General features: G+C 38.6%; 2 protein-coding genes and 1 non-coding gene across 6 annotated transcripts; 1 reads left to right on the forward strand and 2 right to left on the reverse strand.

Moving 5' to 3' along the window:
- The first annotated feature begins 5,086 nt into the window (after positions 1 to 5,086).
- TRNAN-GUU (transfer RNA asparagine (anticodon GUU)) lies at positions 5,087 to 5,160 on the forward strand. Its single transcript has one exon. It is a non-coding gene; the product is annotated as a tRNA-Asn (tRNA).
- A 1,206-nt stretch (positions 5,161 to 6,366) lies between these two features.
- COG0212 (NagB/RpiA/CoA transferase-like superfamily protein) lies at positions 6,367 to 10,693 on the reverse strand. The gene is made up of 6 exons (XM_010262693.3): positions 10,177 to 10,693; positions 9,816 to 9,906; positions 8,691 to 8,917; positions 8,100 to 8,175; positions 6,938 to 7,063; positions 6,367 to 6,858 (listed from the first exon to the last, which is right to left on the reverse strand). The coding sequence occupies exons 1-6, from the start codon at positions 10,606 to 10,608 to the stop codon at positions 6,707 to 6,709; spliced, it is 1,104 nt and encodes a 367-aa protein (XP_010260995.1). The 5' UTR covers positions 10,609 to 10,693; the 3' UTR covers positions 6,367 to 6,706.
- Positions 10,694 to 11,976: 1,283 nt separating this feature from the next.
- LOC104599937 (polypyrimidine tract-binding protein homolog 3-like) lies at positions 11,977 to 24,440 on the reverse strand. Of its 4 annotated transcripts, none has more exons than XM_010262692.3 (15): positions 24,188 to 24,440; positions 23,554 to 23,622; positions 23,378 to 23,449; positions 23,104 to 23,180; positions 22,685 to 22,769; positions 14,950 to 15,082; positions 14,566 to 14,630; positions 14,433 to 14,482; positions 14,275 to 14,316; positions 14,108 to 14,159; positions 13,971 to 14,025; positions 13,874 to 13,887; positions 13,227 to 13,334; positions 12,992 to 13,135; positions 11,977 to 12,605 (listed from the first exon to the last, which is right to left on the reverse strand). In XM_010262692.3, the coding sequence occupies exons 2-15, from the start codon at positions 23,608 to 23,610 to the stop codon at positions 12,216 to 12,218; spliced, it is 1,344 nt and encodes a 447-aa protein (XP_010260994.1). In that variant the 5' UTR covers positions 23,611 to 23,622; positions 24,188 to 24,440; the 3' UTR covers positions 11,977 to 12,215. The 4 variants fall into 4 exon arrangements, with proteins under 4 accessions (XP_010260994.1, XP_088744518.1, XP_010260993.1 ...); XM_088888392.1 differs by having other exon boundaries at positions 12,962 to 13,135; XM_010262691.3 differs by having other exon boundaries at positions 13,971 to 14,028.
- Between the last annotated feature and the right edge of the window lie 2,457 nt (positions 24,441 to 26,897).

Raw genomic sequence — 26,897 nt, forward strand, 5'->3', positions numbered from 1 at the left:
TCCCGCAAGTAGAAGTGCTGGTTACATTACTTGCGGTTTGAAACTGTGGCAGCAGCAGCTAGTACACAACGTTCAATGCATATGTGATGGTTTGCGTGTAGCTTGATATCAGCTGTGTTCATGGTAATCTTCCAAGGATCATGCTTGCCTCCTATTTCCTCCTTTGGTTTCCTTTGTCTATCTTCTTTTATCCATCTTTTTCAGTTGCTCAAATTGTTTCTTATCTAAAAATAGCTAGAACAATGTGGCCAGTCCATATGAACCTGTTCCAAGAACCTCAGTGATTAATACGCCACTGCATTTGTAATATTCTAATCTTCCCTTTCAGGCTTGACAGAATTGGGAATACTTTCCTAGTTTCGTAAAAAGCATAGCTAAATCTAATACCAAAAGTTTATGATCTAAAAAAAACTCAAAAGAAAAAAAAAAAAAAACTTGAGGTCGAGTTTGAGCATTTATATTCAGTAATACCCATTCTCTCAAGTTTTTTGTATTTGTCGTACTGCTACTGCTATAATCTATTTGTTTTATCTGTATTTCTGGTCATGTCTTAAATAATATTGTCTTTCTTGCAGCAACCCCATGAGTATGAATCGAAGTTCAGAGGCAGTGCGTAAATGAGGATTCACTAAGGAATTCTTTAAAATATTTTGGCTTAGGTAGGTTTTGAATCCGTGAAATGAATGTCTGGCTGGCCAGACTGCTAGTAGACATCTTTTCATCTTATACATGAAATGTGCGAAATATGAATTCTGTTTAGAGTGTTCCTCTTTTTTTGCAAGTGGCAACAGTTACATCATGATGGGGGTCTACACTTTGTTGTCCAAATTTGGTAGCATTTTATCCGTAAAAAAGCGGTATCATTTTGGTAGCCTGTATGGACCCTTTTCTGTTTCTTTATTACTTTCCTGCTACATATCCCAATTTCAGAAAACAGGATCCACAAGCAATTTTAAATGTTGCATATTTGGGGCTTGAAGTTATGAAATAGTTTACAAAGCAGTGCTGGGCTGTCTATAGGTCATGTAGTAGTGAAGAATTTCAGCCATTGGAAGGCAGTGGACCGTCTAAGGTGAACGAGATACAAGTATTAACAAAAACACGACATCAGAACATTTTGAAGCTCCATGGGTTTTGTTCCCATTGACAATGCAGATTTTTGGTTTACAACAAAGAAAGCCTGAATAGTATTTTGAGCAGTGAAGCCGAAGCTATGAAACTGAATTGGATTAAGAGAGAACACTGTAAACAAGTGTAGCCCAAACTTTTATCTTACATTCCTCTTGACTGCATCCCACGAATATAATTCATCAAGCAAATACATTTTGATTTTGTTGGGTTCAAAATTTCCTTTTCCTACTTTCTCTTTCAAACCAAACACAGCCTATAATTTGACTCCATTTGGAGGCCCATATGGATGGATATATGGTACCGGGTAATCTTATTTGGAGGCACATATACCTACATTTTTTTTTTATTCTTTTTGGTATTATAACACATATTGCATGTTATCAACCGAGATCAGTTTCAGTCAGTGCAAGGCCCGTTTGAACAGAGCATCTCCATACTTCTATGTGTTATTTCATGGGGAGATATTCCCAATGCAAGGCTATAATAGCTGTTCGAACAGGCTTTGCACTGACGGAATCCGGTTTCTTACCAAAACACACACACATTACAGGGGGGCTCATGGGGTGGGGACAGAGCAGGGTGCACTGTACGTGAGGTCCAATCAGTACCCATCAGTACCCAGTACCCAGAATCAAGACAAAGCGATATTCTTGACCAAGCTTCATGCCAAGAATGAGAGAAATTCCTAATGTAATATAATAATTTAGACCACCATTATGTATTTATGCCATGACTTTAGACAGAAAATGACTAGTCACTAGGACAAAACCTGAGTTTCCTAAAAGGAATGGGATTCAGTCAGTGCAAAGCCCGTTCAAACCACCATCATAGCCTTGCATTGCGAATATCTTTCCATGAAATAAAATATAAAAATAATATGGAAATGTTTCCAATGCAAGGCTATAAAGGCTGTTCGAATTAATCAAACGGGCCTTGCACCTACTGAAGCGGATCTCTTCCTAAAATGGGTATACACATGGCACTACTGTAGTTCATAGGGAAATGCTCCCAATACATGGCTATAGTGTTGTCTGGGTATGGATGTGGGTACTGGGTAGGAAATTGGGAGTGTAATCTAACTGGGTGTCAAAGTGCCCACGTGATTCACTAGGAACTGTCCAAATGGGAGAATATGAATGGAATATATTCAATTTCAAGGCTATAGAGCCCTACTCGTGATTCTGATAATATTACTACTGCGAAGTGTGAACAAAAAAAATCCATGGCCAAGCTATGTGGGGGTTTAGGAGGGGTACACTGACTGGGTACAGTTCTAAACTTTGACATTTTTTTCATACTTAAATACATGCTCTCATGAGAATTTATCAAGTAATTATGGCCCCTAAAATCATCTATACACATCTTTTCATCTTTTATCTTTAATTCTTTCAAGAACAACAGGAGTTGCCGGAATGCTGAACCACCATTCTCTCTATTTTCCTTGGAGATGAATACCTCGTAAATATCTCTAGAAAGATTAGAACTATGTACTTGGTGGGCACTAAAACCAATCACTGGACAGCCAGAACCAGAAGCGGGATAACTTCAAATTTAAGCAAGTAAACCTTCAATATTGTGCAACTATGCCAAACCAACTGCATCTTCAGCACTCCCACTAATCATAAGACTTGTTTATAAATACAAGGTTTTGCATTTTTTACATTTGTATTTGTATTCCAAACTGAGCATAAGAGTATAAATACAAATATGTGCTATACAAATACATATAAAATATAAGATTTTGCACTTTATATATTTGTATTTGTGTTCCTCCAATTGAGCCTAAGATTATGAATATAAATTTTTACACTACAAATATATACAAAATAATATAATATAAAATACAAGGTTTTGTACATAAATTTGAACACAAGGTTCACTTTCCTTTAAAAGGGTTAGGAGCCTTTTGCATGAGTGAAATTGTTAATTTTATTTTCTTTTTTATATTTTTTCCTTCTTCATGGGGTAACCCATCTCCAAACCCATAAACCCTGGTGCAGGTGTGATTCATCCCTAGCCTCTCCCACAACCAGCCAAAGACTTTAATTGCCAATAAGCCAATTGACATCCTGCTTGTTTTGGTGCAATTCTGCAAAGCTGCATTGATTTGATTAATTTCATGAATTTGCATGGGTGCAAAGTTCAAAATATTGATACAGCCTGATATGCCGGTGGGGACGTATCGGCCCTCGCTCTTCTTTTTTTGTATTTGTGAAACTGATTTAGAGGGGTCGGTATAAGGTCCTTCTACCCCCTTGAACTGGGTTAAACCTCGAAACACCGTTTTTTCATAAAAATGGTGTTGGTCATGTGGAGTTGTAAGTTTTTTTTTGTTTGGAACCGGTGCTGCCACATAGGCATTTTCTGAAAAAAATAGCATTGGTTTTGTTTGGTACTAGTACTAGCAGCAACGTTTTCAACAATTGTTCTATATTATCCAACGACTAGGATGATGCCACATCATTGCACCACTGACAGTAATGTCCTTTTATCAGAAAATATTGAATTTGGTGTTGCTCAAGATTATACTTTCCCGATTTTTAAGGCATGGTTTAGAGCAATATTTTTTCTAGAAAAAATGGTACCAAACAAAAGGGCATTGTTTGAAGCATTGCTTTCTTTGATGTGTGTCATTTTCTCAACAAAGGCATCGATGCTGATGAGGGCGGATTTGGACCTCCAGTGAAACTGTGACACCTCGCACCTCATGCCAACTGTGTAGCCTCTTGACAACTAGACAGCTCGCCATAGGTAGCTCACCCTTAGCCTGGCATAGGCACGGCCTGGCACAGGCGCGAGCTGGTAGCCTGGCCTAGGCACCGACCTGGTGGCCTGACAGGCGCCAACCTAGCCCAGACATCGACCCGCCGCCTGACACAGGCGTCGACCTGACAACCCGGCCCAGGCGCCGACCTGGCCGCCTGACACAAGCGCCAGCCTGACAACCCCGAGGAGCTCACCACTGTACCCCGATTTCGACGGGATGTGACGAGTCTTACCGTTTGAAGGCTTTTCACCCACCTAACATGCAACAGGTCCCATCATAGTAGGGATCCAGTGACTGTTACACTAACCCACGAGAACTCCAGTATATAAAGACCTCACCCCCCAGAGGGGAAAAGGAGGAAAAATGATGGTAACCCCTGCTCTCTAGCTCTCTCATTCTCTAATATCATCTTCAAGCTCTCTACCATCAGAGTGCTAACTTAGCCATCGGAGTGACCTCGCCGGGTAGACACCCCTGGGTTCTCTGATTCAGTTCTTGCAGGTTACGTCAATTGCCGCCGTTTACAAAGAGGAGCAGATCATTTCATGCAGAGAGCAGTCGGGTTGCACTACACTAGGGAGCTCGCCACCAAGGCAGCGCACCAAGCAACTCATCAAGGCAGCTCACCACCCAGTAGCTCATCAAGGTAACTCACCACCAGGCAGTTTGCCACCAAATAGCTCACCACCAAGCAGTTCATCACCAAGTAGCTCACCACCAGGCAGTTCGCCACCAGGGAGCTCCACTTCAGCCTCTGAGTCACCGACCACACGGAAGCAGACAAGATAACGAGGTACTTAGGCAAAAAATTGACACATCACGAAAAAATGATACGTGACCGAAAATGGTTACATCAGATGCCAAATACCCACTTTGAACCTTGCATGTGTGTCCTAGAGCACATCCCAAATTTCCAACCGTGTATGGGGAATATCTTCTCATGACATGTATGGGAAGATGTTCTACGTGCACGCTGAGATGTGAATGTGGGACGTGCTCTATAGGGCACAATCTGAACTCTTATTTTGGAGACTTATTTCAGCACGTTTCTCTTTCTTCAAGCTTTCGCATATTGAGTTATAAATGGTATCAATGCTGAGAGTACAGGAGTGGTGAGTTAAAAAAAAATGCATTTTACATTTTTAAATACCGTTGAAATAAATTTAATGATAATTATTAAATTAATAAGCTGGAGTAGCTCAGTTGGTTAGAGCGTGTGGCTGTTAACCACAAGGTCAAAGGTTCAAGCCCTTTCTCTAGCGATGTTAAACTATTAATCACTCAAAGTTACAAGTTTAAATTCTCTTAAGGGAGGGGTCTACTTATAACTGCTATAAATAGACCTCTTCATGGGTTGGTCGGGTTGGGCATTCTTATGAAACAACCCTACTTTCTAATTTCTAAACTCTCAAAGACCTACCTGAGCCTGACTTTCCCCTTTCTTCTCTGTTCATTGTTTTCCAATTCTCAGTTCTCATTCTCAGCAGTCAGCAGTCATCATTTTCCATTTCTCATTCTCCCAAAACCCTAGCAACGGATTAGCAGCCCAGCATGTCTTCTCAAATTCTCCAACAAATGGACCAGCAGTTCTCACTTTTCATTCTCAGTTCTTTGTTCCCTCTCAATCGTTTTCTTCTCTGGTGAACTTAGGCTAACATCTCAATGTGCACCTTCTCTCTGTTCAGTGGCGGCAGCAAGCCCGACCAGGTCCGCCCTCTCTCTCTCTGTATTCTAGGTTGGGCTTCGGGCTTTAGGCTTTTTATGAGGGCCAGGCTCGGGCAGAAAAAATTTCATTAATGAAGAGTGAAAGCCTGTCCCGGCCCATGAACAAGTCTAGTCAAAAAGTTCAGGGGAGGTGATTACAATTACCAAACTTTAGAGGAGGTTTAAGCAACTGTCAAAAACTTTAGGAGATGTTTCAGTAATCTACCAAAAAGTAAAAGATATAAAGCAAAAGAAAGATATGGTCAATGTTTTCAAAACCAGACCAGACTGGGCAGTCAGATTAGAACAACCAGGAATCATTCAGGTAACCAATTCCGTTTCACCCCAAAACTGCTTTTTTTGGCCAAAAACTATTGATTTAATCAGCAAACTGTAAACCTAGGCGGTCAAACCATTGACCTAGACAATGATTTTTGGCCATTTATTATTATTTTGTCAAAACGGGCCATCCATTCAGACCGAATGGTCAAACCATTGAACCCGGGAACCGGTCCCCATAACGGTTCCCTGTACAGTCCGGTTTTAAAAACCTTGAGTATGGCTTGTTGAAAACTACCGATACGCAATTTATCAATACTCTGAAGTCTGAACCTTGGTCAAGGCTGAGCTTTTGTCCTTTATAACGTATGAAGTCTTTGCTTTTATTTATTTTTTTCGGATAATTTCCTTGAGATAGTGTATGAAATGAAGTATCTCGTACTCTAGGGAATTCTGGGTGATAATAAGCATGAAAAGTAAAAAAGTGAGCAGACAAGAGATGGGTCTTCTTAATGAACAAATCAGGAGCATTAGAAGATCATGTTTTGTAGTTGTTTCTCTCTTCCTGCATAATCCAAATACTAATTACAGGCTGCCTCCCAATAAAACCCCTCTGGTCATATTCCAACAAAAAATGGAAGGGGAAAAGCTATAACAAGGCATAGAGCATGAACATGATAGGAGCTAACTTACAGATGAAAAAACCCCACGCATACAGTTGATTATATCCCCACCCCACCCCACACCCCACTGGAAGGTGAAAAAAAAAAGAAAAGAAAAACGAAACAAATTATTTTGAAGACTTGAATGGTTACGCAGTTCTTCTTAGCGTCGCCTCCTTTGAGAAGTGGGAGGTAACTTTTCTGAGGGCCCGGAAGGAAGTTTCTGGCCAGTTTCTCGCTCAACCCTACTCTTGAGCTCCCTGAGAATTCGGATTTGACCAAGCTTTTCTGGAGATAGTTTGTCCCAATAAATTCCTACAGTTAACTCAAAGAATGAGGTTATAGCTTCCAATATGATCCAAAGAGTATTGTGATGAATTAGAGAAAAGTGCACCTTGAGGCTTTGGTATTGATGTGTTGGTGAAGATCACCTGCGTAGGAGTGCATATAATGTCAACAGGAACATCATGTATTAACAGCTTCTCAACGGGAATATCATCTACCAGTTGCCTATCATGCACTGCATCAGTTTTAAACAATCAGATTGACACATACAGTAACATGGACTATCAAAGACTGATCAAATATTTGAACTGTACAGCATACTCAAATGGGTAGTTCTGAACTAAAATAAAATGTACAAATCATGGGTGGGACAGCCATGTACAGCCTTGTAGATGCAGTAGTAAGAGGAACAGGGAAACAAAGTTTTAAGAGGTTCCACACAGAAGGTGCATCCAATACCAAAACTGGACATGATTGGACAATGGTAACCGCATAATCCATAGACCTTTTCTTTCCAATAGAACAGATTCTAGGGTCTGATGAACATGTATGAAACTCCTCAGAGGACACCAAACAAAAAGGTCAGAAAGACCTGAAATCCAATCAAGTGATTTTTATTGATGCTCAAAATGGTTACTAACATTTTGTTCTTCCTATAATATTGTATAACAATGTTGAGAAGCCACTTTTCCCATGATCAGCCCTCTTTTTCTCATCAACCTTTTGTTATCATGCAACCCTGTTCAACTTCTTGTATTCAGTCCACCGGGTGCAACTTGTGATGCAAAGAATTAGTGAGATGAGGTACAAAACAGAACATTCTGTCAAAATTCTACCACTTTCTTGAAATAGGTGAACTTAAAAATATATATCTCGTGATGCAAATGTAATGTTTCAGATAAGTAAGGTTACTGCTGAGCCCCTCGTATGTATTGAGGAGAAACATCAACCCTCAAAAAAAGCTGCCTGATATGCACCACCTACCAACAGGATTCCAACCCTGATAAAAGAAAAAAAAATGTTCAACCTGCTGGATCCTGCTTTTGATCCCACCCACAAATTGTTCCCACATCCATCCATACCCACAAGACATTACCACTGTGTATTAGGAACATCTCCCCATGAATGCAAGGGAAAAATTCCCAATGTGTGCCTGTAGTGAGTATGGTTGTAGGAACAGTTTGTGGGTAGATCGGAGCTCACTTTTGAGGTAGCGAAAATGTAAATCATAAAATAAATATATAGAGGGAAGTAAGAGAGACTCCAATTACCAGAAGTGACTACTGGGGTATTGTCATCAATGGCTCCCATATATCGCAACATTCCATACTCAAGTTCAGCAAAACCCTACAACACAAAAGCAGATTCTACTGACTCGTGGAAAATCAGGTTTATTCTTTGATGGTCACAAATGTAAAGTCATCCTAAGGCAATTATTGTAGACATAAAAGAAAGAGGGACCTGGGGCTTCATGGAAGAAAATTGAATATCTTAAGATCATAGGAGAGTACTGATAATAATTTCTTGTAATATGGGAGAGTTTAGTCTAGGATATTAATACAACATTGCACTCCTTCAACCATGAAAAGCATGCTTCTGTACTTTGCAATGCCTCTTATTCAAATTATCATATTTATATAGGCACAAAAGCAATACCAAAACCTCTATTATAAAAAAAAGGAATACTAGGTTCCTAGTAGCACAACAATGATATTATAATTAAACAATAAGGATGTTAGTTCTCTTAATTACCCCTTTCTACTCATACTGTCATATGTTTGCCAAGGGGTTTGTATCTTACAAGAAGAGAAAGAAATAGCATGGCTGCTATTACTAGGAACCTGGAGGATGTGCATAATTACCTCACCCTTGCCAAGGCGTGCACCAGTCCTTGGGTCCACAGCCACTGAACCGATAACTATAAGATCCACCTTGATTTTCTCATCTAGACCAATTGGCTTTCCATACTTAGCAACCCCAACAGAGGTACAGGCTTCATTGATAGTATTAGGAGATAACTTTTGTGCTTCCAGCACCGAGAAAAATCCGGTCCTCAGACGGGGTTGAGGGGTCAACAACTTCTTTCCTCCTACAATCAGATAGAAAAAGTCATAGATGTTACATCAAAATAATATTACACGAAGTTGAGGAACTCATGAAAGAGATTATTCATCAATGGTTGCAAGAAGAAGCATGATATATGTGAAAAAGAGGAGGGATCATTCCACCGATTCAATGTACAATATTTTTTTATTTAAAACCAAAACCGCCAAATATATATTTCCTTAAAGCCCGTTCAGTTGCCACGTGAAGGTGGAATCACTTCATTATCATTTTGCATCACATTGTGATCATATAATATACTTTCATTTCCATAATCCATTCCATGGGCTGCAATTTTCTCCATGAAATAGATGGAAAATTTTTCAGTGAAATATTTCAGCTATTATTTCTGCCTCTTTTACAGTGAAAACTTTGTTTTCCACCCCCATCAAGAATGTAAATAACAATGAAAACTTTTCATTGTAAAAGAAGTGAAAATGCAACTCAAATATTTCAGCATGAAAAATTCTTATCCACTTGCCGTTGAAATGAAAACTAGCAAAACTACAAATGAGCTCATTTCTTGAAAACCCAGAGTGAACCCATTCAAATCTTTCATCAACAATGGGAAATTGCCAATTTTAGATGGTGATTTGTTTTATCGAAAGAGAAAAGAAACCACAATGAAATAATTTCATTTTAAGTGGCATCCAAGCAGGCTATTAGCAAATTCAACAGACAAAAGCTAATAGGGAAAACAACTCTAAATGAACAAGTTCAGAGTGGAGTTTAATCTAGCAAAGCGAATATGATCTGTAATCAAACTTTGTCTCCAACGTTCAAGCAAAACGGAATCAATCACTAAATCAGCAGATACAAGGAATTAAGAAGAAAGCTTACTACAGGAATTGGTGAATCACAGCCACAGGTATATTCCCACTAACCTGATAGTGTTAAAAACCGGACCTGCTTCTGCGGCGAATCTGGATTAACCTTCACACAATTTGCCACTCGAAACACTTCTAGTCCACCTAACTTTCATAATACACACAACAGCAAGAAAACCAGTCAGAATGGATACGATACCTGCCAACTATACCATGGCCAATTATGTTTAGTAAAATTACCGAGTTAACTCAAACTCGACCGAGTCACAATAAGGATAGTTTTCCAGTATCAGGGAAACTTGAAAGATGATCCAAATGTCCACTTACCCAAATAAATGAACAGGAGGAAAAGGAAAGAAAGAAAGAACAAGCACTACTGCACTATGGACTTAGAGAATGCAACCGTAAGACAACTCACGTTTTTTGCAGCGGCAGCAGCCCCAACGAAATTGGGAATTCGATGATGTACAGGACGAGGGTTCTGGGCGATGTTCTCTGCCTCCATCATATCCCAAATTCTCTTACGAATTGTCCATTTCCAGGATTTCGGGTCGTCCTCCGAGTCGTTGCTGATTTCCCTTTCCCTCTCGGCCTTTTCCGCCATTGATTCTCGAGCCTTTGAGTCGAGTCTGAGCCTCTCGGCCTCGAAAGCTGCCTCGTCGAAGTTCTCCGTGCTGGCACTGCCCAGCTTGCAGAACCTCCGAGTTTGAGAATTCAAGCTCTGGTTTCTGAAATTCTTCTTCTTATCAGAGTGAAAGCTGAAAGAGAGAGCAGAGTATTTCTGGGGTATCTTCAGAAGGGATTCTCTGAACGTAATTGCAGAGGTAAATCGAATGTGATTTGCGTCCATGAACGTGTAAATTCGGTTCAAGCACCTGGAAGCAAATGCCGGGCTTATGCATGGACAAGAACGAAGGATAAGATTTTAAGGTGTCAACGGCCTAGATTAGTGTGGCAAGTTAAGTATCACGTTACTGGTGACGTTGAATGGAACGGAGAAGTAACGGGTGGGTAAAACCGACCCGATTAGTCCAATTTGTCATGTGGGTAAAAAACCAGCAACAACTCTCGTTAGAAGAAGTGATTTGCTACTTGCTACTTGCTAGAAGTGCAAGGGGTTAGACCGTTAGAAGAGCTAAGGGTGGACAAAAGGGACATCGGTAGAAATAACTTAAAACGTTTAAGAGGTGATATGGTTTTAAATAGAACAGATAGATTGATGATACAGCACTTGGCATAAGGCGTGGATGATAATGATGGTGAAGTCTACTTATAGTAGTATAGTGAATATTTGCGATACATTCAATCAATTATATTAAAAATGTTATATGGTCTACTTATTTTGATTGATTCGTGTTTTTTATAAGGTGTACTTCTTCTAATTTATTTTAATAACATTAAAGATGTTTTCTGTGGTTGGTTGATGCACCTTGCTTTCATAGATCTTCGTAAGCCCATTGGGATTTGGGAGAGAAGAACTGATCAAGAATGAAAAACCATGGTCTCAATTACGAATTCTGTATCATAGAGATCAACCGTTGATAACTGTCTGTATCATGAATAACTCGGGCTGCACTCCAACAAAAGCTCATATCAAGAATCCAATACATCGGAGTCAGAGAGGTAGAGAAGTTGCGTAAACAGAAGTGTCATTTGCAAGAGAGCCCTCTCTAGTCTCAAGTCTCAACTATCTGATAAGAGAAAGAGATGATTGAGCTTGGGGTTTGGAGTTCTTGACTCCTCGCATTCGCATGGGCTGCTGCTTACCCGAGTATATCGGCCTAGCCAATAGGCACGACTGTTAATCTCTTATTACAGTTGAAAATTATCATTGGGTAGTGCTTTTTCAATAGCCTTTTTGTGCTTTTTACTTTAAGAAAGCCGAAAGCCAGTGAAGCACAGGTTAAAAAAAAACCTCCATTTAGCTTTTTCATGTTTGCATGAAGCTATTTTGAACAAAAAAAATTGGCAACCAGCCAAACACTTAAAAAAACGTTTCAAAAAGTGGCTTTTTAAGAAGCCCATTTCGCCATAAAAAAGGCATTCCCAAACGCAGCCTTACTAAAATGGTCGTTTGAACGAGAAATACGTAAGTACTACAGGGATTCAAACAGATGTTCGAGCATGTAACTCTATAGACCAAAATTAATTTAGATCAGCAAAATGACAAATTTGTATGGTGATATGGTATGCAGGGTATATACTACAAGTGAAGAAAGAAAGGGAAAGCCAGAAAAGCGATTCACTTCATGGCCTATTTTCCACTGCCCCATGGCAACAGGTGCGATACAAAGAGAAATCTAAAAACCAACCAAGAGTGGAGACAAAGAAAAACATAAAAGAAATCCCACCAGTACACACACACACACACAGAATACTAAAGAGAAGATCTGCTGCCCACTTATCTTCTCCATACATAGGACCACTTCCATCTTCCCAAGGTATCTTGGGCTCTCTTTAGATGGTCTGCAATTGAGAGAAGGAGATCCGGATAACTGATCTGTCAATGGTACTGGCATGCTTGCACACAAGAGCTTCCGTGGCCTGCTCTTCTGTTTCAAACAGGACCAGAGCCTGCTTTTTCCCATTCACCTCAAAGAGCTTGGTGTTGACAATGTTTCCATGCTCTTCCAGGTGGGCAATGATTTCTTCCTCTGTGATGTCCTGGGGTAGGGTGGACAGGTGAATCATCTTGGTTGGAGAGCAACAGTACCGGTAGTTCTTTGCAGCATTGCGGTTGAAGCGATTAAGATTTGAATTCAAGTACTCCCGTGTGTCTGGGGCTGCTGTAATGTTTAGATGCTTAGAGAAGTTCACCTCTAATCGCTTTCCAAACAACATTGCTCCCTATATCCAAGAAAATAGTTCAATGCTTTCTATTTTTAGTTTTAATCAATAACTGGAAAAATCATTAGAAATATGAAGGCAATAATAAAGTACAAAATAGCCAAATCTAACAAAACAAAGCTGAACCAAAACAAAACCGCTCATCCATGATGCAGACATTGGAGGCATGGTTGATCAAACCATTTCTCAGACATAAACTGTCTCAAACCAACACAAAGCAACAAAGTATCTCCTAAAAGAATTACCAAAGGTGCCCAATAATTAGGTGTCCAAAAATGCAAATGACAACTATACAAGTATTGGCAACTTGGTGCATGCAATTACACGATGGAATAACAACATTACTGAGCTCATACCAGAAATAAAATAATAGCAGCATGACAGACCTTCAGAAAGTGAACTGCCAATTCAGCTTGGAAACCATCTCCCATCTGAACAAGTGCATGATCTGGTTTATTACGAAGAAGTTTGATCCTCACAATGTTCCCATAGATGGAGAACAGATTGAAGAGCTTATCCTCATCAATTTTCTGAGATGAAGTAAAAGTTAACAAACATGAACTAAATGGAACAGCATTGATATAAATAATTGCGATAAAAACAAGAATAAAGACGGCTTACATCAGAATTTAGATTAGAGACCAGGATGGTGCACCTGTCATTAGTACCACTAATCCCAGGAGGCAATCCTCCTCCAAATGCAGCTGCTATTGCTGCCGCATTCCCCATCTAGAATGAAACAAAAGGGAAAAATGGTTCACACATGTGGGATGATCTTTCCACCTAAAGCATACTTAACATGCCAGTAATTATAGAAAGTACATAAATCAGAGGTCCCACACTGCCCCCACTCACTCCCTGTGGGCATACTTGGAGCATGTGACAAAAATCAAGACCCACCATCCAATTATTTCCCACACATAAAGTCCAAGCAATTCTCAACCCATTTGAGCTATCTTAACTGAATTCACAGATTGCCTCTTTCTTTTCTTTTTCTTTTTTATTTTAATTTTCCAATGGAAACTCCAGGAGATATGGTATACCAAAGTGAATAACAAGACCAACTTTTCGCTCAGCAGAAATCCATGGCTTGGTGGACCCCAATCCACATCGTATGTATGACATGTAAATCATACATAAAACAATGAGCAAGAGTCATTTGTACAAACATCAAAAGCACTTCTAAAACAGACAACCAGGTAGTAAACCCACAGTTCAAAACAAGTCCACCTTGACACGTCCAAAAACATAATCCAAGGACCACTCACCTGAGGGAATGCAACTGAAAAAAATGATATAAGCATTAGTAAATAATCAGAAAATTAACAATGCGACCCTCAAGAAGTAAAGAAAAACAATTAGTACCTGCCCTGGCTCCAGGTTGAAGTGAATACATGCCCCCTGCATCACCATACCCAGACTGCTGCACAAGTAGAAAAAAGAAGATTATTAAATGCAGACCAAAGGCAAACTACAGAATATATATAAGCTAGACAACATACTTGTGAGGATCTTCCCTTCTGTTCTGAAGGCAGAGATGGGTTTGTGAAATCCCTGTGCACATATATATAAAAAAGAATCCAACTTAACAGCATATTCATATAAAAACAAAAAAAAAGGTGATTTTCAAAGCAGCACACTTTAATTCTACATGACACTGTGGACACACCTTGACCGCTCATTATTGTAGTTCACTTGTAGCTCACTAAGGCTGGATTGCAAAAAAGCAGCAATTAACATGAGTTCATTCCTGGCAGCTAAAACAACCCACCCACCCCAAAAAAACACACCAATAAATTATGTACTGCTCAAGTCTTAAAGACCTACTTTGAGAACTGAATATCTAGTTGACAGCAACCATCATAAATATTACGACCCTGAAAAGAAATGATCAGGAATTAGAGCTCCTCTAGTCTTCTTGTAACAATTTTAACTTTTGAATGGTAAACTATTTACATACTTGAAGAGCAGTTCTTGCTGAAACAGCACTCTGGCGTGATTGATACTGAATAAGTGCTTGAAAACCTATGAATTTCACACAAATAAAGAAAAGAAAAGAAAATTAACAAATTCTTTCACTTCTTCTTTTTTGTGAATGTGATCTAGAATAATTAGAAGGGTAGCAACAAGGAAATTTTCCAATACAGTTCAAGACAAAAGGAAAGGCCACCTTTACATCACAACAATTTTTTAATTAAAACTATCACACACACTATGCAAAGAGAGGAAGAACCATTTAAGGACCTTCAAAATTAACACTAATGAAAAACCCATCCAGCCAATCTTCCCAAGTCAAATGAGTTGAAATTTAAGAGAGAGAAAGAGAAGACTTGAAGAAGCTAACCAGCTGACTTCTGAAATGTGACGATCTTCTCCACAAATCCATGAGGAGAAAAAACTTGATGCAGCACTTCCACTGTTATAGGATAGAGCAGGTGATGGATTGTAACTAAGAGAATTCGATTGGGCTGTGTATCCTGAGAGTGCCCGACAGCAGACCAACATAGAGACAGGAGAGAGACAGAGAGAATGAATAGAGAAGAATATACAGAGGAAAGGAGAAAGAATAATGAAAAAAAATGAGATTACATGATATTATATGTTAATAAATAAACAAAAAAAAAACAAGAATTTGAAGTTCAGATAGAAAGAAAAAGTAAAAGGAAAAGCAAGAGAGGAAAGGAATAAAGAAAAAAAAATCATAAATAGTTTCCATCATTCTCTTTGCTAAATGTATAGTTCGGTCATCACTGTTTGTATAATGAAGCATGAAGAGTTAGTTATTCTCAATATAAACAAATGGCTAGAAAGTCACTGTTTTCAATTTTTATAATGACCAGGTTCTGGTCTGTTCTTGTCTTCTCCTCTGGTAAGAAAACTAGGCTGCATGAACTCATCTCATACCTCAGACATTTTCAGTAAAACATTTGTTAACGAATCAAAAGAGAAGGTTTCTGCTACATATACATATATAGATAATGCAAAACAAGCATTCAGGAGTTGACAACTCATCTCTATTGACATAACACAAACTGCAAACATGTTTACAAAGAAAAGATAGGCCCTGTGCTCTGTTGGAATTTTTTGTTATCACAACAGAGGAATTTTTATAGGTATTACAACAGAGTATTGAACTTATCTAAAATGAATTTTTATGAGTTTATCTAAAATAAATTAACCCTGCATGAACACCTCGAAGCAAGGAATCCACCCCTAGCATTGACATTTAAACAGAATCATAACCATGATCATTGTTGATTAAAAACCTTCAAGGTTTCAGCTTAGGATCCTAAGATTAATCACTAGAAAGGACAAAGAGTATATTTTACTCATAACTCACTTCATGCAAGTGTAATAGTCATGCTTTCATAGGCATATCACTGTTCCTATAAGACATAGAAACAAGATCTGACATGAAAAAATCTCAAGAAAAAAGAGTCAACAATGTGCAAGTACAGTTGCATAAAAATAAGCATGTATTCAATTCAATCTTAATACCACTCTCCATTTGCAGTTGAGTTCTTCTGGAAATTACAAATCCTTTTATTTCCATTGACATGTTTAGACAAGTCATTTCGAATTGAACCACAATCCTTTTTTAACAATGAACTAGGAACTCTTTTCTCATTCTTGAGAGCAAACTACAACTGTTGTCATTATCTTTCTTTAATAAAGCTTTATTGAGGAAGTGGGTTTGGAGGTTTGTGAAGGAGGGGAAGCCCTTTGGAGGATAGAAGGGGCATGTAAGTATGGGGTGGTGTGGGTGGGATGCAAGGGAAGTGAGGTCATCTTATGGGGTAAGTTTGTGGAAGGGGATCATGATGTTCAATTTCCTTCCTATTTCTGATTGCTATGAAACAACTAGTAATGGTTTTGTGGTTTGGTGCCTGAAATTTAGAATACCTTTGTTTGATTGGGAGTTAGAGGAGTGTGTGGAGTTGCTGGCAAGGCTTCAGGCAGTGGAGATTGACCCCTTGGCTTCAAATGTCAAATGGTGGAAAGAATGTAAACATGGGAGGTTCACAGTCAAATTTATGTAATAATGGTTTTGATAATGAATCAAGTGGAGACTGAACCAATTAGAGGTGTTTGGGGGAAACCAGTCCCCCCAAGAGTATAAGCTTTTTCTTGGTTGATTTCAAGGGGTTGCATTCTGACACAGGATATATTGAAGAAAAGAGGCTATCAGTTTCCAAACAGATGTGTTTTGTGTTTTGCTGAAGAGGATAATATTCTGCACCTGCTGGTCCAATGCAATTTAATGAAAGGAATCTGGTCCAACTTCAAGCTCTTCAAGGTGGATGTCTGGTCACAATTGGACACTGCTGGAATCTTTTGCTGATGACCAAGGGTTCATGGAAGTTATATGGAAAAAAATTATCTGGAGCTGTATTCCCTTCACTGTATGTTGGATATAGGCTACAATTTTTACAAGAGGATTTTTGAAGGAGAGAAACAAGAGGATTTTTTAGGAGAAACAAGAAGTTGGGGTGGCTTCTGTATTCCCTTCGCTGGGTGTTGGTTCTTTAGATTTTGAAGGCCTAAAGAAAGAAGGCATTGGAGCTGACTTCTGGCGCACTCTGAATGACTAATCAAGAGTTATTGTTTTTCTGGCTTATGTATTCTGAAGTTTTTTGGATCAGTGAAACCTTTAATTGCTTCTTGTATTTGCTTGGTGGGGTGACTCCTTGTCACCTGTTTAAGTTATATTCTTCTTTTCAGTAATAAACTTTTTTTCTTTATTTATCTTCAATAAAAAAGAACTGGAAAATGATATAATAATAAATTATATGATAAAATCAAATAAATAAAACATAATATGATATAACAATATATAGTGTAGAATACTGATACCAGATTGAGTGCCCACAGAACAGTATGAAATCAAACAATCATCCCTCCAACCACCCTCATTAACATGTATATGCACATTTCACTTTCTTTTGACAGGAAATATGAATATTTCACTTGCTTTTAAGGAGCATGTAACAGCCTCGGTATCACCGCCTTCCAACAATAAACACAGACAAAATTTCCTTCCTAAAATACCCTCTGCTATGGCTATTTGCTTATCAGCTTATCAAATCTTGTTGACTTGAGCTCAAAAAGAATTTATGGTATAAGTAATAGACAAAATCCCAAACTGATAAACATAAGAATGCAGGTTCAAGTCTGAAAATGCCACTTTGTCCCAAAAAAAAAAAAAGTGCTGAAGGTTAGGTTCATATCTAGTCTATCGCCCACAAGACCCTGGATTGCTTGGACAATCATTGGGTTATGGCCCTATCTAGAAGCCCACTCTAAATTTAAGTGACTAAGATAAAGGGAAAAGATATGACATATGTATTCTAAAACTAAAGACTATGATCTAAAATTTTTCTCCCCCATACACCTGCTTTCTATTCTTTCCTAATGTCTAAGGGAACAACTAATCATCTGATTCATTCAACTTCCATAAAATGTAATCAACCTCAAAAGAATAAATAGAAATAAAAAGGCAAAGAGTAAAAAGACAGGAAGGGTGGGAGAAAGAAAGATAAACAAATAATTAAAAAGAGACAGACCACTTAAATTGAGTCGCTTGATATTTTGGAAAAAAAAAAATCTTTATCATTCTCTTGTAGTTACCATTAAGAAGAGGAAAACAAATAGGCCGGTTTGTTTCCACATTACATGAATACATGCAACTAATGTGTCAAGTTGTGCATGTTAGATAGAAATAGAACAATTTTTTTGAAGGGTAAAAGGGGACAAGAAATCGCCCGAGAGAAAAGACAGACATTAAAAGAACTTAACCCACCTACACTGAATTACATGAACAAAGAGATAAACTCCAAATTGACCACCTTACCTGACTCCAACTCAATTGACCATAAACAGAACCCAAACGCCCAACTTTCCTAAACTTCTTCCCCGAAACTTTCATCCTGCCTGTCATCTTCTTCGTCCCACATATCACCTCTTTCTTTAACTTCCATTTTCTTCAACCTCTCGTCCATCCTCTTTCTCTTGAACTACTCAAAGGCCTTCTTGGCAATTTGAAGTGCAGACGATATTATTGTTTTTTGTGGAGGGGAGCAAGAGGAGTTAATCAATTTGAAGAGGTTGGTAGACCAGTTTGAAAAGGCCTCTAATCTCAAAATTAATTGGGGAAAGAACTGTGTGGTAGGAGTTAATAAATCGGAAGAAGAGGTAGGAATCCTTGCTAGAGCGTTGGGATGTGAAGCTGGTGATTGGTCGTTATAGTATCTAGGATTGCCTTTAGGAGGGAATCCAAAGTCAGAAAGCTTCTGGTACCCAGTTTTGGAAAGATTCTCAAAGAGGTTAGCAGGATGGAAGAGAAATTACATCTCTCTGGGAGGAAGAATTACCCTAATAAAATCGACTTTGGCAAACCTACCAATTTACTTCCTTTCTACCTTCAAGATCCCCACTAGTGTGGCTTTTAAATTGGAGAAACTAATGAGGGATTTCTTATGGGAACCAGGGGATACAAAGAAAGATCACCTGGTGAAGTGGGAGGTGGTCTCTAGAAGTAGAGATAGTGGAGGGTTGGGTATAGGAAACATAAAGCTAAGGAATACAGCCTTGTTGGGAAAGTGGTTATGGAGACTACCTCTGGAACAGGACAACTTGTGGCACAAAGTGATAGTGAGTATACACGGGGTGGCAGAAAACAGGTGGGATGCTGGTCTTGACCCTATGGTATCCTGGGAAAGCTATCCATGGCATTTTGCCCTCCTTTCCTCCTTTCTTTTCCTCCTACACATGTAGAGGAAAAGATCTTGTACATTATAATTGCATAGACAATTTTCACTCAAAAATGTCCTCCTTAGCAAACCACAACTCAGCCAAGCACCCAAAATCAATGAGAATAGAGTTTCATTGAAAGACGATGAAAGAAAGGTCTCTCTTTTCGACAACATATTGTAATTACATATTATAAACATGAACATCGTTTTCAATCTCTATAACGATCAAAAAGTCAACCTTGGAGACCCAATGCCTCAAATTACACTCTATAGAAACCACTACCTTACTTGAAACTGAGCACGCATGGTGCACAGTGACGATCCAAAACCAGGTCACAAAACGAAATTAACAGAATACAGTGTGTAATGGTCTCGCCACTTGCACCAAACCTTCCCAACAAAGGAGGTTTGGTGTAACCTTGTACCCCCAAAAATAAGGGCCTTTTGCTGCCTTTCACCCCACATGTGTAGCCTCTGCTTGGCTTGTGGCGAGACCATTACACACTTATTTATATCCTGTCCTTTTCTATTTTGTATCCTTTGTTTGGAATTGGTTTTCCTCTCTCTTCAGATGCAAGTGGACCCCTCCTTCGGATGTAGTAAGACTCTTTGATCCAAACTTCTTTAGACCTCCAAAGAAGAAGGGGAGAGCAATGTAGAGAGCAACAAGATCAATTGTTTTGTGGTCAATCTGGGAAGAAAGAAACAATAGGATCTTCCAGGGTTCTGAAAGATCTAAGGAGCAAATCATTGACTACATATCTACCAAGGTCATTCATTGGCTTAAAGCATCCCCTTTATTTAAAGATTACTCAGCTGATGATTTGTTTAGAGGATGGTACTGTGCCAAACTCTTCTTCATTGAGGTCTGTGTTAAAGGAGCAATGGATCCCTCCTGCACATCAATGGGTGAAGCTGAATTTCGATGGGAGTTCCTTAGGAAACCCGGGTCCCTCTAGGGTGGGAGGAGCCTTCAGAGACAGGGAGGGCAGACTGGTTGCACTGTATTCAGGTCCGATAGGTGATGGAGACTCTTTGAGAGCAGAGATTATGGCCTTGCTACAAGGTCTAAGGCTGGATAAAAAATGGGGCTTACACCAGATTGAGGTAGAAGGGGACTCTAAACTATTAATAGGGTGGTTGCAGTCACATAACTTGGGGGCTTGAGTACATCGACAATTCATGAGGGAAATAAACTGCTTAGCAAGGGAGGTTGGGGCACTATTCAAGTGGACAAGGAGGTCAGCGAATGGACTAGCTGACACAACTTTCAGGGAAAACTTGTTTTGAGCTGTTCTGTAATCAAAAAGTACTTTTCTTGGGGTAAGCACCCTTAACTGGGTGGTGACAGTGTATTCTCTTTATCTGTCTAATGAAAGTTACCATTTCTGATAAAAAATAAAGGTTCTTGGCAAACTCCTTGCCCCCCCCAAAAAAAGAACAAGCCAAGACTTTTACCAATCTCAACTTCTCTCTCCACAATTTTCTTGATAGGAACTCTTCTAGAACTCTCCTCCTCTTCAAGACTTCTAACAGGAATTCTTACTTCAGAGCTGATAGCAGATTCACTTTCTTTTTCGTGTTGGATGGTTTCCACCTTAGAGTCAGGACTCTTAAGAGCCCAAGAATCCTCCTTTCCTGCCTCTTTAGAAACTTGAGCTATTACCTTCTCCCCTCTACTTTTATATACCCTTTTGAAGTTTTTTGTGGGCCCTGCTCCAACCAAACCAAGTTTCAACCGAAAGAAAACCTTGGTTATGTGAACAATGTGTGTATTCCTAACCCCACGGGATTTCTTGTGAATCTCTTCAACAGGATAACTGTAACAGTCTGTCACTCTCATTCCTAGATCCGCACCTAACCTCCCAACCAACACTTCCTCACAAAGTCGTTTATCAACATCGTTTTTCTCAATTAGTTGAAAAGTGATAGTAGTTTTTTTTTTCTGAGCCAAAAAAAAAAAAGAATTCGGTGGGTCCATCTGTCATTTCAGGATTTAGTTGGAAAGTGAAGCATCCATTGGTAAGAGTATTTTAGGAGGGATATCATGTTGGCGTTCTCATTATTGGAAGGTGGTGTTATGGTACCCATTTAATTGCACTAAAGCTAGTGCCCTATATGCACTTACTATCATGACATAGTTATAAATAATTTCCTTCACATATACAAATCTATATCTATATTATATAGAGAAAAGAGGGAGGCCAAGAGTCCTCTCACAGTATCTATCTATCTATCTATATCATAATAGAGAACATCTCCATTCTCCCTCAAACAAGCGTCATCTTATTTTCTCAAGAGCATCTCAAAAGTGGTTATTCCCACTCTCAAACAAAAGCTTCCTTCCTCAAACACGTGTGATGTGTCTACCCACTCAAATAGTAGTTACCTCCATTCTCAAAAAAGTTAGTGGTAGTTTACTCCACTTAAAAGAAAAAAAAAAAAACAAAAACTCATTTCAAATGATGTAGGGTCCATAAAGTGGGGTATTATTTAGAAATAAAACTTAATTTAGTCTCTTAAATTAAGTAAGAAATATATACATAAAAATCAAATAAAATAATCACCTAAAATTATAACATAGAAATTTGGTGTCGAACAACATTTAATTTTTTATAAATATATCAAAATAAAAATCAGAATACTGGCCTCGTACTTAGTGCATGGGTCAGTCTCTAGTAAAGAAAAAAAAAAGCCATTATCCAATGTTGGTCCTAGCTATATGAGATCTTGCAAGGGGTAGATTGGATAGGGTCCTAACCTTTGGCATTTTAAGAACAAAGTGGCTGCTCTTAGACTCAAACCCACATTGCTTGGATGCAAAAAACTCAGAACCCAAATTTGCCAATCCAAACCTAATCAAATTTCTATTCAACCACATGCATTCGATGGTTTACTTGCTAGTAATGTGATAATTTTATTTATCAAAAAATAATTTCATTTCACTTAGTGCTATATTGTCAGTCTTTCAAAACAGTTGCTCATCTTTCATGAACTATTATAGTTCTCTTTCACGGTTATCTTAAATTTGCACCCTTGATGAAAAGGCAGAAATACATGAGAATATATGATAACTTTTCAATTGATTAAGTGTTCTAAACAAAGAACCTTGATAGGAACCTCTAAGGGATATCAACAGATAACAAGCTGCTATTGGTTTTAAAGATGTAACCACAACAAGACATCATCTAAAAGTATGTTAAAGTTCAGCTCAAGAAAGACTAATCCTTTTATGGGTTTCTTCTCATCCCCTATCACCGGTTTCAGAATAAACAAAAGCAAATAAAAAAACATACTTTGCCATCCATTAAATGTCAAACAACCAACCTGGTCGCCTTTTCGTCCTTGAGCATTCTGATCCATTGTCGTCAATTCTTGGTGCGAAGAGAACTGAATGTATACATTCCTCCCCCTAAAATGGCAAGCTCCCAAATTTAAGATCTTAACAGAAAATACATAATGGCATCGATGGCAAATATGCCAGAACAAGATTGTCAGAACTGATGCTGCAAAAAGGTAGTACTAATGAAACTCATGTGGGGGCACTTGAACCACTTCAATGACACCTAAAGAAATGGACAAAGCTCCAGTCACTTTTATTGACCAAAGTGTCCTTGGTACATTGTCCTTTTGTAAAGGCACTGACAAAAAGGCCCACTTGAGTAGTGACACTCAAGTTTCCTTAGCACTTCCCTTAAAGGATCTAAAGGAACAAAAAATAAAGAAGATTTTAAATAGCATAATACCTAACGCTTGGCTGAACATTTGTATAGTAATGCAGTGCATTGACAGCTGAAGCAACATCATGCATCTGGAGAAGAGCCTATAGAACACAGATAGAGGAAAAGAAGGGTTAGCCTTGAGTCATTTGAATTAAAAAAGCATTCACTACCAAGACTAAAACGCATGCCCACAGATGCAATACTGAAGTAAAAAACAATGCCCAGCCAAATTAGTAGCTGACTGAGGAAAGACATTTACAAACTAGGAATGCTCAACAATGAGGACAAAAAGGAAAACCTGGTTTTTAGCACGTAGCATCACAAGCTTCGTGACGACACCAAAAGGCTGGACCAACTGAAGCAGATCATTCTAAAAAAAAAGGAAAAAAGAAAGAATTAAAATTTAAAAGTGCAAGGCAACTCTTGAGTAGTAGTAAAGATTCTGTGCTAAGCAGGAAAAGGAGAGGGATATACTTCAGATATTTCGTGCCCCACATTGCGAATGTGAATAACTTTGGAAGGCTCTGTCATTTTTGCGGAACCCTGTAACAAACCCAAAAGTAGGTGAATCCTCAATCTTGAAATATTTATTTCTTGGTTTTCGAGTTTTGTGCAGATAAACTAGCACCCAGCATAAATTCCAATTAACAGATGCTCGAGAAAAGTGTAACTACATTTTCCCAACACCGTCAGCGTCACTTATATCTCATTCAGTTTCTTCTTACCAAGGCAGAATGCATGAAATTGGAGAGAGGAAAAGATCTTGTACATTATAATTGCATAGACAATTTCCACTAAAAAATGTCCTCCTTAGCAAACCACAACTTAGCCAAGCACCCAAAATCAATGAGAATAGAGTTTCATTGAAAGACGATGAAAGAAAGGTCTCTCTTTTCGACAACATATCGTAATTACATATTATAAACATGAACATCGTTTTCAATCTCTAGAACGATCAAAAAGTCAACCTTGGAGGCCCAAAGCCTCAAATTACACTCTATAGAAACCACTACCTTACTTGAAACTGAGCACGCATGGTGCACAGTGACGATCCAAAACCAGGTCACAAAACGAAATTAACAGAAATCAGTAGTAAATAGCAGCTTACCTGGGGAGAGTTGCTTCGGGATTAAGAGGTCACTAAAGAGGGATCTGAGTTCAAATCAAAGCTATAGAGATCTACGAGTTTGCATGTTCTCGTTCTCGTGTCCTAGGTTTCAGAAATCCTCTCTGTGTATGAAAATTTGATAGGAAGGACGAAAAAGAGGGAGAGATTGAGATTAATTTAGATGCAGGATGCCCTAGCTATGGATTTTGTTTTCGAGCGTGAGCGTCGACATGGGTAGGATAAGATATACCCAGTTCTACTTTTCATTTGGTTTTTTATTTCGAGAAAGTAGTGTTTAGAAAACCGGTTCGGTCGGGCCGGTTAAACCATGGTCTGGGACCTTTCCGGTTCAGTCACATCCCAATGACCATTATGTTTAAAAAACTGGTGAAAACCAACTGATTTTTGTTGTATATCGTCTTAAAGTACCTTTAAGTTTTTTTACAATTAATTAAGTGTTAATTGGAAAAAAAAATCAAATTTACCCTTCATTGTTCCTCAAATTTTCAAAATAAAACCCAAGTGATGAAAATTTTGAAAAACTGTAATCTCTTTCCCATTTTGTCCTTTATACAACTTGTCTCTCTCACTCCCACTCTCTCCAATCAACAACCCTAGTTGGGTAGAAGAAGGCCTAGTAAAGCATGAATGCTCTTTTAAAAAGGAATCTAGCAAACCCAAATCACCTTTGAACTATTTGAGGAAAGACACACAGTAGCTCAATGGATCATCGTCTTTCATGGGATGTGGCACCAGATCCCAAATACCGGTTTGCCTATCACAGTTAGAAGTCAAGGATAAATTGGTCCAAACATGCGGATAGAAACACTAGATTTTTTTCATAACTCAACAATTAAAAGGAGAGAAGAGAATATAATTCTAAAGCTTAAAAGCAAAAATGATGAATGGATTGAACGACATGACCACATAAAGGGAATCTTAGAGAATCATTTTTGAGAAATATTCTCCTCCTCCTCCCCATCTAATATAAGTGTGGGTTTAGAAGGGGCAAATGAAGTAATAAGTGGGGAAATTGATGAAGATCTTCAGGACATCTTGGAAGAGGAGATAAACGATGCTCTATTTTCATATGGCTTTAAAGAAAGCCCTAGGACCCGACGAGTTTCTAAATCTCTTATTCCAAAAGTGTTGGGATGTAGTTAAGGGTGATCTAACTAGGGAAATCAGGTATTTCTTTGATGGAGTTCTAAACAAAGACTTAAACTCTTCCTTTATTGCTTTAATCCCCAATGTCGAGAATCCTGAAGAAGCATCTCATTTTAGGCTGATTAGCATGTGCAATACATCATATAAAATTATTACAAAAATCTTGACCAACAGGTTGAAACCAGTCCTAGACAAAATAATTTTAGAAAATTAGAGTGCTTTCATTCCGGGAAGAGCAATTTTTGATAACATCCTTATAGCTCATGGGGTGGTTCATTATATGACCCATACAAAAGCAACAAAAAATGGCCTTACGGCAGCAAAATTGAACATGAGCAAGGCTTATGATAGAATTGAGTGGGATTTTTTAAAAGCAACTATGGAAAAAATGGGATTTGGTAACAAATGGATGACATGGGTGATGACTTGTGTTACTTCCGTGTCTTATCAAATCCTGGTGAATGGTTCTCCCACAAAGAAAATCTACCGTTTAGAGGGGTTTGAGACAGAGGTACACCCTCTCTCCTTATTTGTTCCTCCTTTGCTCTGATGTTTTATTTGTCATCCTGAACCACAAGGTTAGCAACAATGAGCTCTCTGGAATTTAAATCTGCAAACAAGCTCCAACAATCTCTCTCTCTCTCTCTCTCTCTTTCTCCCTTGCATATGACAATTATATTTTCTCTAAAGTAGACTTTAGAGGGGCAAGTAACCTTTTTTGGATGCCATCTCCCTCTTTAAAAGAGCTTTGGGGCGACAGGTGAATTACCATAAATCTGAAGTATTCTTTAGTTCCAACATGCATCATAGGCTGAAAAGGTTGGTTTTAAATTGCCTGCATATCAAAAAAGTGGAAAACCCTTCAATCTATCTGGGTTCACACTCTCTCATAGGTATGAAGAAGAACCAAACTTTTGAATACCTGGCTAAGAGAGTGAATAGCCAAGCTAAAGGCTAGAGAGGCTCCTTACTCTCTTGGGCTGGAAAAGAGGTTCTCATCAAATCAATCCTCACAGCTATCTCTGCCTACTGCATGTCTTGTTTTCTTCTCCCAAAAGGAATTTGTAAATCAATGTGTAAAAGTCAAAAGAATTTCTGATGGGGGGATAATGAGGTGAAAAGAAAAAGATAAGATGGGTGAGTTGGGACCAAGTGTCAAAAAATAAATCTAATGGGGGCCTGGGCTTCAGGGGTCCAAGAGCCTTTAACTTAGCTCTCCTTTCAAAGCTTGCTTGGAGCTTATGCAAAGATTCTTATAGTCTTTGGGCAAAAGTTTTAAAAGCCACCTATTATAATAACTCTCATTTCCTTCACACAAAGATGTCAAGTAAGCCTTATTGGGGATGGAGAAGTATTCTCGAATGAAGAAAAATATTGGAAAGGGGTATTTGTTGGAAAGTTGGTTGTGGGTTAGAAATAAGAGTTTGGGATGACCCTTGGATCCCGGATTTAGAGGGCTTTACACTGATGGGGCACAAGTTAGAAGCCTCATCCCAAATGGTGGTTGCAAAACTTATATACCAAGAAAATAGGAGGTGGGATT

Source organism: Nelumbo nucifera, chromosome 5, assembly GCF_055504915.1.
Source record: "Nelumbo nucifera cultivar China Antique chromosome 5, China Antique-T2T, whole genome shotgun sequence".
Lineage (NCBI taxonomy): Eukaryota > Viridiplantae > Streptophyta > Magnoliopsida > Proteales > Nelumbonaceae > Nelumbo > Nelumbo nucifera.